Source organism: Haliotis asinina, chromosome 4 (genome assembly GCF_037392515.1).
Source record: "Haliotis asinina isolate JCU_RB_2024 chromosome 4, JCU_Hal_asi_v2, whole genome shotgun sequence".
NCBI classification, from domain to species: Eukaryota; Metazoa; Mollusca; class Gastropoda; order Lepetellida; family Haliotidae; genus Haliotis; species Haliotis asinina.
Window position 1 is genome coordinate 3,421,661 of NC_090283.1, and position 14,176 is coordinate 3,435,836.

Consider the following 14,176-nt stretch of genomic DNA (forward strand, 5'->3'; position numbering starts at 1 on the left):
GTATTAATGAGCTGAATATTTTTTCAGTTGTCCCTTCTTTAGTGACGCACTGAGTGTTTGAAATCACCCACCCTCTTATTAGCGCCTTATGCTGAAATTAATTCAGCAGGCTAAAGGTTAAAAGAACCCACGAATCCTTTGGTATATGAACAGATGGTGGTCACATGAACACGTGCATACACCTAGTTGCGGGTACAGCAAGGTGCAGTAAACTTGGACAAAGTGCTGTGACTGTGTCCCAGTGCACCCAGCTAGTGCGTGGATATGTGCGCTATAAAAATATCCTATCTATCTATATCTATCTATGTTTCAGGAGTATCAATAACCTAACACACCATTTAAATGTAGTAACAATAACATCCCTGACATGCAGACTGAATTGGAGGTTGAGAAATTGTGTTCCTTGTTTCTCTGGCACATTCTACATCCTTATGTCACAAACAAGTTCTATGAGATTGGGATCACAATTCCTGGTGTGGTAAGGTCAAATTGCCACCCCTTGATCTAAACAATGTCCAGAAGCATGAGCATGATGTGTCTTGGCATTGTCATTCAAGAAGACCGACATTGTTTTCACAGGATGCTCATAGAAATATGGTACAAAACCCTGATAGTTGTCGGTGATTAACAGTTAGCCTTTCATATTTTGTCTGTTAAGGAAGCCTATGATCTATGGGTATGTTTATCATATCTGTTGATCTCCTCTTTATTATCAACGTTTGCAATATTTGACAGCATATGGTGTAAGGTATTCTTGCAGCACACTGAAGTCAGCACTTATTTCTCCCCTGTAATTTGGAGTGAAGTACTACTGTTGATACCTGTGTACAGTTATTCACTATAAATGGGAATCATTTCTCAGTTACGTCAGATGTTATCTTCCCTGGAAATAACCCATTGAAGCTGTAACTCTGGTTTCTCCACTTAAGAAAAAAAGAAGAAAAACAAGAATATCATTATGTGGTGAGACTGCCTTTATTTCATATTCTATGTGAAACACTCCTGTCTGCCAGAACAACAGTATGTACAATTATGCATAAAGCATTGTAGGGGAATCCCCTTAGCTGAGGCCAGATTGCAGTTACCTCCCTGCAATTGAGAGGGCAAGCTAACAATGTGTGAACAGGTTCGTTGAATAGGGTTGAGTATTTTCTGACTAAAGCTTTAGAAATTAACAACTCATTTCATTACCATTTATAAGGAAACATGAATATGAAATACTTATAGTTTCACTGATTTTCATGAAATTGAAATATCTTGTAATCTTTTCACCATCCAAATCAATACTATCGAACCCATAGAACAAATTGACAGCTCTTAACTGAGTTTGTTTTAATGAGGAATGTTCAGTAACTACAGCATGTTGAAACTAATCTGTTACACAAGGCAGTCAAAAGCTATAGTTTTCTTCATTCCCACAAATCAAAAATTGTATTACAGGTAATCAGTGTGATATATCTCATATAGTCCATCATTGTTATGTATCTCAGATAATCAATCTTCATTATCTCTATATATCTCAGATTATCAAACTCACAAAAATACAAGATTCAGACAAATATGAATACAAGAGCCAGAAGTCAATCATACTATCTGGTTGTCACTGTTACTTTGCTTCATGATTCAACAGGACCTTATTTACACATATCATTGCTAAATGATGTACTTGACAATTTGTGGGATTAAAGGAAACTTAGCCACCTAGATAAGCTAATCTGGCCAGTGATATCTATATGAAATACACCTTCGTCAAATAAGGAACACATAATGTAACCAAATACTTACAAATACAGCAATTGCTGAACGCATATCACAAAGCTTTTATTTGCACAAAGTTTAAACAGGGATTAAAAGCAGAGATATATGTATAACTAGGACTAATTGCAAAAGTTGAGTGATTAAAAAATAGAAGACATGATGCAATAAAACTTCCTTGAAAGACTTCTTACAAAAAATACAAAACAACCCTCATACTGTTGTACTACTGAAACAGATTTACTTTCAAAATTTGATTAAAATTTCACACATAACTTTGTAAGGAGATCAAAGCCTTGACTTCAATACTTCTATTTGTTACTTCCTACATGAAATATACAGGTAGAGCATCTTTACTCCACTGAAGCATGGTCCGATTGACATTTAACACAAACACAATACGGCCATTCAGAGATAAAACAGTTTGCAACTAAGACAGATTTTCCCTTGAAACAGTTTTGATACTTTTAGGACAACCTATAAGCTCCAAGCGCTACGCACGTGACTTTATGAAATGATACTACAGACAATGGCACTTGGTGATTTGACAAAACAGTTGAGGACATTTACAAAAGCAAGGTTCTTGCCTCATTGGTGCATCAAGGAAAAATTCAACAAAACAAAATCCATAAAATGGCCATAAATTATTGACGGAAAATTCTACAAGTCCATAATTTCTTTAATGGCAATATTGATACTTTCTGCAACAGTGACATGCTGAACTGACACAATATTTTCCTGTAACAATAGATACACAGGTTATCCATTGTAAAGACTAATGTGAAAAAATATCTGATTCCTATGAGATAAGTTTGAAATATTTACAAAGACAGATTCGTTTACAACATCACAACTTGATCACTAGTTTTGACAAGCATGCAAACAGGCAAAAATCAAACCACTTGCACATAAAGACAGTCTTTTTTTCTCTTTGAACCCTATCAATAATCACATTTAAAAGCTTAAAAAGTTTGTACAGCTTGTCAAGCATGAAACACTCATCAACAGGAAAATAAACAAAAAAAGTTGTGATATTGGCATCATTTAACAAGGCTTAAATTACAGTATAAGACAACACATCATACATTATATAAAAGAACCTCCAACTCAGCTTCACAAGCAGAGATGGGAGATCTGGCATCTCACACTTTATGACATTCTAAAGTAAAATAGATTTTTTTTCTATCCTTTCAGAAATAACTTGCCAAATTATCCCACAATAAATAGTATTCATATGAATCTATTAACTACAAACATTCATACCATGAAATTTCCACCTGGCCTCTTTATGAGGGTTTGATGATGTTACTTCCCTTTGATCAGCGGAGACAAATTGTTAAATGTCTGGAGACATTTTCAATTAACTGTCAAAAAATGGATATCTTAAAGTTTCTGAGACAGTTGCAATGTTCTAAATCTGTCATAAACAGCTTGAGAAAATCTTTTTACAAACTAGAAAACATCCCAAACAAGTGTGATGCTTGTTTTTGAGTACACCATACAGTAGAAATGTCTATTTGATAGAAAAATAAGATTTAAAAGATACACATGCTTCAACAGCAGACAGCACAATATTCTGACACTATGAAATTCTTCATTTAAAGTCTTCATTCATTCATCAACAGTCAAGCCAGAAACAGAGTGAACACAAAAAACTTCTTGGTTGTGGAAAGTTTACAATCATCAGTATAATTGTTCTATATACTTGCTTATGATAATAATCTCAAACTTACATGTATGGGATCTACCTACATAATCCAATATAACATAGCACTGAAAGAGTAGGATACTGGATATTTTTACATACATTTTTTTTAGGTATTTGTTGTAAATGGACATACTCAATTTAGAAGCAGTTGCAGTTACGATCATAAGGACTTTTAAACATAAATACATCTAATCATCACCAATAAAACATACTTCATGTAATCATTTCAAATTTCACAATCTCAGCATTCACCGAGCCGCCCACAGAGACAGTCAGTTACTCGTATTCACTGGACAATCGTTGGATTCCTTGCTTCAAGATGGGACATTTCCTCTATATTGCTGCAAAGGATGGCTCTAATCCAGCAGTGTTTCATACCTAGATTGTTAGTGTCCAGGATTCTGCCAAGACACACAATTGTACTTAGTCATCCCCAAAAAGTTCAAACTTCTTCCTTTGATCAGCTAGTGATTTGACAATTTTTAATCCATCCACCTACATTCCAACTGGCAAAGGTCATCTTGAAATCTTTAGTATCATGGTTAATGCCACGTAATCCATCTCCCATTTCATATGACCTTCACCTTAACACTGACCTTATTGTGGTCATGTTTGCCCAATGTAAGGCTTGAACTTTTTTCTGAGAAGGAATTGTTTTGATAACATCTGTCTGTCATACACGTCACAAGGTCTTGGGTTCCACCCCCGTCACATATTTTCTTCATAGTTGAATCAACTATTCACACCATGGATATAACGAGCACCAATATTCCCAAGTGACAATAGTAACACATAGTTCAGCTGCAGCTGTGCAGAGTCACATGACACGACAAACCCTCAGAGGCAGATCCACAATCTTCAGAACCATTTTCCCTTTGTCACAAATATCCAGTAATTTTCTTTTCTGGCTAAATGAAAAAATTTTGTTTGAAGGCATTACAGGTAATAATTTAACGTTCCTGAGATGATACCAGACTGCAGTTACTAATAGATATAATATCATTTTCTTAAGTTCAGAAACTATCACAGACAGGCCTCGAAAGAGGTCATAGCAGCCTGTTCCTTGCATTCATCCTGGGAATTGCATATGTGTTTCTCCTCGGGTCTATCAATTGTCTCTCAAAATGCAGCTTGAAATATGACGTGTCAATCATCCAGACACCAGCCTGGTTGCTCTCACTCTCACACATGAAGCACCTGGGCAAGGCAGTAACACAGTGCAATCACTGACCACGTCATGGTTACTAATGCTCCTGAAGCTGGAGGTGGCTTCGGCTTGTGGGAGTATGGAGGTGTTGGTCTTGGAGCAACTGAAACAGACATGAAAAATGAATAGTTAGTGAATTGAGACAGTACCGGGAGTAAGTTTGTGAGTTGAAAGTTCTCTTTATTTTCCAGGTCAGATTTGCAAATGCAGCAAACATTTACCACTGGGCCAAGTGTCTGGCTTCTCAACTCAAACATTCAGCACTGGCATAAAGCAAACTGGGTAGCTAATCAATCTGAAGATGTAAGCATGTGTCCTTATTTGTACTTGCTAGTTTGAATGTGATGATTAAAAACATAGCATGCATGTAAAAGAGAGCAAAATGCTTCTTGCCTGTTTTGTTGGGGCTTTTTGTTGTTTTTCTAAATTTACAAAGTTACAAACCTATTCCATATTCATTAGCTGATGTAAGGATCCCCACCACATAACAATGGAAATAGGGGTCAAAGTAGTTATCTTATCTTTAAAATGTTCCATTAAGACAAAAAATAAAATAAAATAAAATTAAACTTCAGAACCTTACATATCCTAACGATCAACATTCCTGGAGCATTGAGGATACAAAATATAGGTCTGTATTAAGAGATTGATGTCTTAGACCTATCTAGGATAATGAAATTCAGCTTCATCAATATTCATTTGATGATCAATCGAAGACCAAATGATTAATTGCTTCCCTCAAAATGCAGATTCCCATCATTAATATTTCTATCCATACTCAAGATTGTGATTAATGTTGTATAAAACCAGCCAAATCGACAAATAACGTAAGCCCTGCTTAAATTGAAATAGACTAGGTTTCATTTCAGCAGGTCCCATCACGTCTAATGACTCTATAGGTGCACTTGTCGCTATGAACGAGCTCACTAGGCTGCATGAAGAAGGATCCCCAAAAGCAATAAAACCTAGCTCCCATGGGCTCCTGGCTTTTGATACAAGAAAAATCAATAGGAAAGTCATTTTCCTTGTTCAGAACCCACTGATGAGAAGAGAACAAAAACAGATCTAAAATGCGAAATACAGCCTACATCATGGCCATTTTCAAAGGCCTGAAGATTTATTACACAGAGGTTTGAGGTCAAGCAGTAAGTATTGCCTAACAAGAAGACAAAAATAATTCTGTTCTGATGACATATATTTCTCAGGGTTTTTTTTTTTTTTAATTAAAACATCAATGCTATCACTCATGACAATCCTCTCAGAATGATGTATTTATGTTTAGGATGCTTTAAGTGCGTAAAATACCCAAAGAAATTATCATCTTTTATCACTCAATAAATATAATTTGACATAAAGAACAGTTGTTAGTTAGGAAAGCTTGATAAAAACTCTTCACATTATGATGCTGTAATTATTGGAAACCTCACACTGCATCATGTATATAACTGAAGCTATGAAAGGTGGGAAGATAAACCCTGTGCATGTAATGTTCATGTATGTTTCCCTGTACTGCACCCCTGTGACACTGGTATCCTTCTATATTCAATTTACATGTAAAAAAATTGGGTATCAATAAGTTCCTGACAAGTGGTAAAACAATAATGCATTGATTACTTCCTCCAAAATGAAACTTAAATTTCTTGAATTTCAAATAACTGTCCATTTCTGAAGCCCATGTTAGGCAAAATGCACTAAAACATCTCTCTAGCTGTTAAAAACCAACTTGCCTGGCACAAAATAAAGAGATTTCTATCAATTTCTAATGTCTTAGATTCAAGTCAGGTACAAGACTCCCTTACCTGCGTATGTCAACCAAATTGGACACCACGCAACAAAATTTAATTTGTACATCGATTCTATGCCCTTTGCGATAGCAAGAAAACGTAAATTGTGACTTAATTCCCTCAGGGATAAAATTGATGGAACCCAGTCTCCATGATATTTTACATATCAATCACATGAAACACACGTTAGCTTTGTAACAAATTCTTCCGTTTTTTTACATTTCATAAACCTAATTAATACAGTCTGCACAATGTTCAAACTCTGTTTTGCACCTTATTTTTTCAGATTTGTTCCATAAAATTTGGGGCTGTCCATTTGAGGCAATGATTCAGCAGAAAGAAATAATTTTGAGAATACTTATCCCAATTTACCAGGAAATGATTATGAAAGTCAGTGAAACAAACAGCACCAATTCATTCATCACTTGAAAGCTGAGTAATTTGAGCTGGTATGAATTTTTTAAAATTCATAATTAAATTGGACTGTATTAATTAATGATTTACTCAATAGTCAGTGGTGAATGAAGTCAAACGGAAGGTTAGTCAGGAGTTTGAAGAAGCTAACGGGGCGAGTTGAAGCTGCCCAACTCAGTTTAAATACTGTCCTATGTCGGCTTTAGTCACCATAATGTGTGTATTGCATGTGTAGGTGCAACGTTCTTCAAGTCCGTCCAGGGAACATTCTTCCTTAACACTGGGAATATGAACACATGCCAAGCTAATCCTTAAACAAAATTCATACTAAGTTTCATAGCAGAAAGCGATCACATTTTCCTTTCTCTAGATGTTAAGTCATCTTTGGAATTTAGAATTAGAAATATTAATTGTTGCCATGTCCACTAACAGTACAGAAATGTCAGTGAAGTGAAGCACCAAATACCCACTTGGATCCTTATCATCACTGTCATCCCCACTACCACTGCCAGAGGGGTCATACAAGTCCTCATCATCGTCATTGATATGAATGTTCTCATTCTTGATCCTCCTCTCCCCGCTGGAATACAGATCCTGAGGGCTGTCCCCCTGCATCTGTTCATCCATTAATAACATGCTCAGGTTCTGAAACATACAATATCACCTACTATATAACAGACTTATTGTGAATGCAATCAAGTTTGAACAACAGAAACCTATAATACGGAGAGAGTACTTCAGTGTAGAGGGTTCTGGTTGGAAAGCAGAAAACATGGTGTGTTCACTGTCTTTCATTGATCAAGCTGCATAGTTTAGCTTACTGTCTTTTCATGGTTACAGGAAACATTTTTGGCTGCTTGTTGCTAGGCATGGTGTTTAAAATAACAACAAAAAATATGAAAACTTGTGTCTCCACTTGATCCATGTTCTTTTCATCAGACCTCACAACTGAAGGTCTATTGTACACCAGGACTTGGGGGATAAATAGGATTATTTCTATGTACTTCTGCCATCTTTCTCATCTTGATATCTTTCTTCACATATCTATAGCCAGGGGTTTAATTTTGAAAAAAAAAAACAAACAAAAAACCAAACACTTGCCACAGGGCAGGTGACTTTCCTAAAGTAACTCAAGATTTTGTCCTGAGTAAATGTTCAGTTGCCCTGATGTTTATGACATAATCATGATGTTAATGTTAAAATTAGAGGACTATTTATTGACGAGTGATAACAGCAAAGAAAGATAACACTACTTTATGATCATTGTTAAATTTAACTTCTACATTTTGAGCAGATATGAAATGAAATTCAAGTTTATTTGCAGTTTGAAACTGTGAGCAGAAAATATCCAGTAGTGGACAAGTAAGACACCATTACTAGACTGCCCAAAATGAAAAATGACTTGTCCTGGGCATCAGACCATGGGATTTATAACCCCTGCTAAATATATATAGCTACTAGGTATGAGAATAACAAACATACAAAGGTTTTTTTCAGGTGCTATGCCAATGCAATATTTTTCATTTGTTCATTCTGAAGAAACAGGATGGTGATGTTAGCATTCGTATGAAGAAAATGTTGCTAATATAATTCACACAACAAAATTATTTCACTGTTGAGACTTGAAATTTGCCAACTGCAAAAAGATAATATAGGGCTTTCTAGTCCGGGAAATGTACATGTGTAGTGATGTTGAAGTTAGCAATGAATGCCACTGTTGTGGCTGTGTGGCTAAACATGTTTCAAATAAATTATGGACACTGGAAATACCTTCAACACAATATATATTTCTAATTGTCAACATGCACCTTTCCTTTCAGAGTGACCACCTGGCTGTAACACCAGAGCATAAAATCACTCCTGATTACTTCCTAGTACTCCCATTTCCATACATATGGACAATGTGTATTTTACTCAGCTATTTGCAAAATGACTTAAGGCTTTGGCACAGAAATGCAATAGGACCATTACAGATGTGGGCCTGTGACTGGAATGCCAGTCAGACTGGGCAGTAAATTGGACGAATGTTCACTGAAGCTTAGTAATACTATAACAGCGCCTTCTTATGGGAAAATATTCACCAAAGATATCTGAACATAATCCTGCACAACACATCTGAAAGAGAACCTCATGGCAACGTCTCCTCTACATGGATGATTTGCCTCCCTTGTCTGACACTGTCCCCCTCTTCCTAGTCTTTGTCTGATAGGTAATGAAGCAGAGTGATTTATTGTCTCCACATGGGAGTACACAGGCAAGGAGAGTGACAGGTCACTGACATTGATCAGTCACAGCAGCAGTCAGAAATAGATCTTAGGAACATGGTGTATACATCATGGTGTACATTGGTGATACACAAATAATTACCCAGAATACTGGCCTGTGTGCAGTAAGTGACCCAATTAATGACTGTGCAAGCACTGGACCTTGCTGTTGACAAAAGGAGCAAGCGTTGAACTTCCTACTGACAATGGAACATGCCTTTGTCTTTGCTGTTCACATTCTTACAAGCATTTGATCCTGCTGCAGACAATGGCGATGTTTCAAGCATACAAGAACTTGTCAACACACAATGTCACAAACAGCATAGATTACCAATCTGATTGTGTCAACAATCAGGGGGTGAAATTCCTCTTCAGTGACAAGACTGCAAATCCGAACTTGCATTGTTCCATTAATGTTTTATTATAGCTTGTCAGCTACAAATAGGCTTGGGGTGGTCTGCCTTGCAACATGATATGTGTTGGGTTACATGTTGGTAAGGGTAAAGTCATCAAACCCACTTGCTATTTGTGTGGTCTGTGTTGTACATGTATTATATGTATTCCCTGTGTTGTGCTATATGAGGGTAATTGCAACAGTTACCTTTTATTTCAATTCCATAACTCATAATCCAGAGGGGCAGACCAACCAAATATCAAACTTCTTTTTCCAGAACCATTTCCCACAAGAACCACTGGTGCAAACCAACTCTGTGAAACCTTTCCACTGCACCCTTCCTTCACAAGACCCAGAGGAGCAGAACAACTTCATATCAAACCTCTGACGTATGTACCTCTCAGTCGAAAGCTGTAGATCAACTGTAAATTCAAACTTGTCTCATGCTCCCGTTCCTGTAGGGATTCTTGCTAAATATCTTTATCCTAGGTTGTAATCATACCTTGATCTCATCTGTCATGATCAGGCGCACAATAATGAATCAGCTGGACTCCTAGAACCTGAACCAATCTCAAACACTGGTACTATCTTAACTCAATATCCAGTACTGGATATCCAGTACACTTCAATATGAACAAGAACTAGAGTTACAAACCAAATTCATATCCTGTTTATGTCTCCTGTACCTTCACTACCAGTCATCCCCAGCCCATCCTGTGCATCCTGTACCTTCACTACCACAGTCATCCCCTGCCCATCCTGTGCATCCTGTACCTTCACTACCACAGTCATCCCCTGCCCATCCTGTGCCTCTTGTACCTTCACTACCACAGTCATCCCCAGCCCATCCTGTGCCTCCTGTACCTTCACTACCACAGTCACCCCCTGCCCATCCAGTGCCTCCTGTACCTTCACTACCACAGTCATCCCCAGCCCATCTTGAGCCTCCTGTACCTTCACTACCAGTCATCCCCAGCCCATCCTGTGCCTCCTGTACCTTCACTACCACAGTCATCCCCAGCCCATCCTGTGCCTCCTGTACCTTCACTACCACAGTCATCCCCAGCCCATCCTGTGCCTCCTGTACCTTCACTACCACAGTCATCGCCAGCCCATCTTGTGCCTCCTGTACCTTCACTACCAGTCATCCCCTGCCGATCCTGTGCCTCCTGTACCTTCACTACCACAGTCATCCCCAGCCCATCCTGTGCCTCCTGTACCTTCACTACCAGTCATCGCCAGCCCATCTTGTGCCTCCTGTACCTTCACTACCACAGTCACCCCTGCCCATCCTGTGCCTCCTGTACCTTCACTACCACAGTCATCCCCAGCCCATCTTGTGCCTCCTGTACCTTCACTACAAGTCATCCCCAGTCCATCCTGTGCCTCCTGTACCTTCACTACCACAGTCATCCCCTGCCCATCCTGTGCCTCCTGTACCTTCACTACCACAGTCATCCCCTGCCCATCTTGTGCCTCCTGTACCTTCACTACCACAGTCACCCCTGCCCATCCTGTGCCTCCTGTACCTTCACTACCACAGTCATCCCCAGCCCATCTTGTGCCTCCTGTACCTTCACTACCAGTCATCCCCAGCCCATCCTGTGCCTCCTGTACCTTCACTACCACAGTCATCCCCTGCCCATCTTGTGCCTCCTGTACCTTCACTACCACAGTCATCCCCAGCCCATACTATAACTTGTTGCTTTGTCACTGTCCTGACTAACCAAGCAGTTATATGCAGATGATTCACTGTCACATCTGATTAGTGAGTTTCAATACCATCATACAGAAATTATAAAGAAACATGACACAGACGCATGACAAATAGAAGGCTCCATTAATTGAGTGATGTGTTCCATTCAGCTCGATCAATACAGTCAATATCCACCTGTGTTGTATAAGCATTTCAGTCTTCACGGGTATGAATGTCCCCAGGTAAGTGCTGCCTTCTGATTCTTTTCTCCATCTGATTGGACATGCCTGTCATTGTTCCACCATGAATGACTACATCAACTTATTTGTTTTCTGCATTGTTTGATACCCTTTCACTTGGCACGTCACCCATCGTGCTTGTACCTCACTGCACTTAATCAATGAACCCATGCTAGATCACACCCTGCAGGTCTGCATGAGACTACAATGATACCAGTATTGTACAGACTGTACACAATTCATCAATGTTGGGTCAATTTCATGTCACACATAAAAGTTTATGCTCCCAACTCTTTGGCCTAAGGTCTTTCCTTATGGCATCTGAACACCAACACCCACTACCTTTTGTTACATTAGGTGAGGACACCTCATTTTGATACTTAATTTTGAAAAAAATGCCCTAAAACAATCACCACTTAGCACAAACATGTGAAACTGTCATGTCTAAATTTGAATTGTCAAATGAGGCCAAGAATTTTACTTTAATGTTTATGATTTTTTCCTAAAGAATCACATTTGGGAAAATATTTCCAATTTCAGCAAGGGTAAATATATCACAAAAGAAGTCCTACTGCAAATAACCATGTATTTGTCTCCACCTACAGGTCCCATTCTAGATTCCTGTGAGAGTTACATATTTCATCATCCATGTCACTGACAAAACTCATTACTTGATCAAATTATTGCCTTAACTGTCAGTGACACAACCATGATTTGCTCAATTACAACAATGTTGTCTAAGGCCAAGCCTCATTTACTCACTTACATGTATGGTTACTGTTCTTTGACACACTAAAACACATTCAAGCATGAAACCCAATGATACACAACTGTGTTTCAGTGACACCATTTCATTTTCAAATTTGTTTAATAACTTCTCTTAATCATAACATTGATGGAGACACTGGTTGTGTAGGACAATGAATGTGTACCTTCTGACAATCCAGTACAGCTGTCTATCTGACATGTGAAGGGTTTTCTATTGTATTTGGAATATTAAACATTTCCAAAAGATATGAAAAAATGCTTTAGCTCACATCACCATTTTATACCCTGTGTCACACTAAATAAATTTAGGTTTGAATCAAGGTCAGATGGCATGTCAACAGAGCTAGTATGTAAAACTATATTCACACATTATACAACACATATCATACCATGACATCATAGCTCATGGTTCACAGCAAAGTGTAACATTCACCCTGACTTGACACTTCACCTAAATACATCAACTCATCATATCATATAATGCTCATAACAAGAACTAAAAAAGACAAAAGTTGCCAGTTGGATTTGTTCCTCTCTTACCCTTCTCATATGGATCAGTTTTTCTTTAACATTCAGCAGGTCATAGTTTGGCCTAACGTCAACTTTCACCTCTGGGTTGGCCTTGGCCTGTGCAATGAAGCTTGATTCAGGAACAATACGGGTATACCTGAAAGACAAAAACAAGACATTAAAATACGTATAACAATTTCATCCCATGATTGCAACAGAAACTTACAGTTTGTGGGTTTGAATCTCTGTTGACAGAAAATGAGTTTCTAGCTTTCAGCACAAGCTCCATGCGCACAGGTTAAGAGAAGAGGTAGATCACTCCAAACATAACCACGTTAAGCTGACACGGACAGACGTACCATAACGGCAATACCATTCAAAGCCATGCTAAACCTAACTCTCTCACACTGTCAGAGGATGTAATCTCATTTAATATATACACAGGCAGGCTTCAGCTAGAAATATCAAGTATTGTAATTCTCAACCATTTCCTATTTATATTGAACATACTCTCAGGTCACAACATATGTATTCTATGCTTGGAAAATATATCAGAGTTCTACAGTAAGAATTTATCCATTTACTTTTTTCATTCTAGAATTTCAGGCAGAATCATCTTGCCTGATCCAAATCTCACAGGAATTTCTTTGGTAAGAAAAAAAGACTTGCTTTGATGCAGATGCCATGTTTATGCTTGATTACGATGTGTGAAAGAGGAGATTTATTACAGTGGAGCATCACAGTACGGTCTTCTACTCCTCAACACACTTACTTGGTCATAGACATGCAACAGACCTCAGCATTTCTTCTTTCAGTTCAAACTCATGGAGCAAAGGTCAATTCATGTTCAGGTCAAAGGACAAAGTTTCAAAATATAATGGTAAAGTTGAAAATGTTAAAGGTCTAGCTTAAATTGAGAAATGAATGGCTTTGTTCATGGGTAAATATTTGAAAACATTTTTCGATCAAGATCATTTTTTCATTCTTATATGATCCTGGATGTCAGCATATGCAAATACGTCTACATTTAATGGTGATCTGAACACCATTCCTGCAGTATACATGACACAATAATCACCACAGCTACAGTAAACTGAAAGATGGTCCCGAAAAGACCTACACGAGTCTGCTGAGGGCGGATGACTGCAAATGGTGATCCAATGGGGTTTGTGAAGGTGAGGGACACCAGCTCTTTTGTCTGCCAGACATCCACTAAGAATACATGACTTGTTTTACAATTTACACTGATACATGTATCTACAAGACATACAGCAAGTCAATTAGTCTCATGTTAATTCCTTGTTGGCTGAGGTGAAGACAGGTTTAGTGAAGATTTTCTACCGACAGATCCCATCAAATATGGGTTTGGCTTTCTAGTAATTGACATGAAAACTTTCTTGGCTGTTCAGAAATGAATGGCGCCACTTGGTCTCTATG

General features: G+C 38.1%; 1 protein-coding gene across 1 annotated transcript in view; it reads right to left on the reverse strand.

Annotated features, from left to right (window-relative positions):
• Window positions 1-956: 956 nt before the first annotated feature.
• The window catches only part of LOC137281207 (glypican-5-like), a 91,823-nt gene continuing 78,603 nt past the window's right edge, over window positions 957-14,176 (reverse strand). The window contains exons 5-7 of the mRNA XM_067812329.1: window positions 12,770-12,896; window positions 7,339-7,513; window positions 957-4,773 (exon numbers count right to left, since the gene is read on the reverse strand). Of these exons, the coding sequence (XP_067668430.1) occupies window positions 4,646-4,773; window positions 7,339-7,513; window positions 12,770-12,896 (430 nt within the window). The 3' untranslated portion in view covers window positions 957-4,645. The remainder of the gene's footprint in view (window positions 4,774-7,338; window positions 7,514-12,769; window positions 12,897-14,176) is intronic.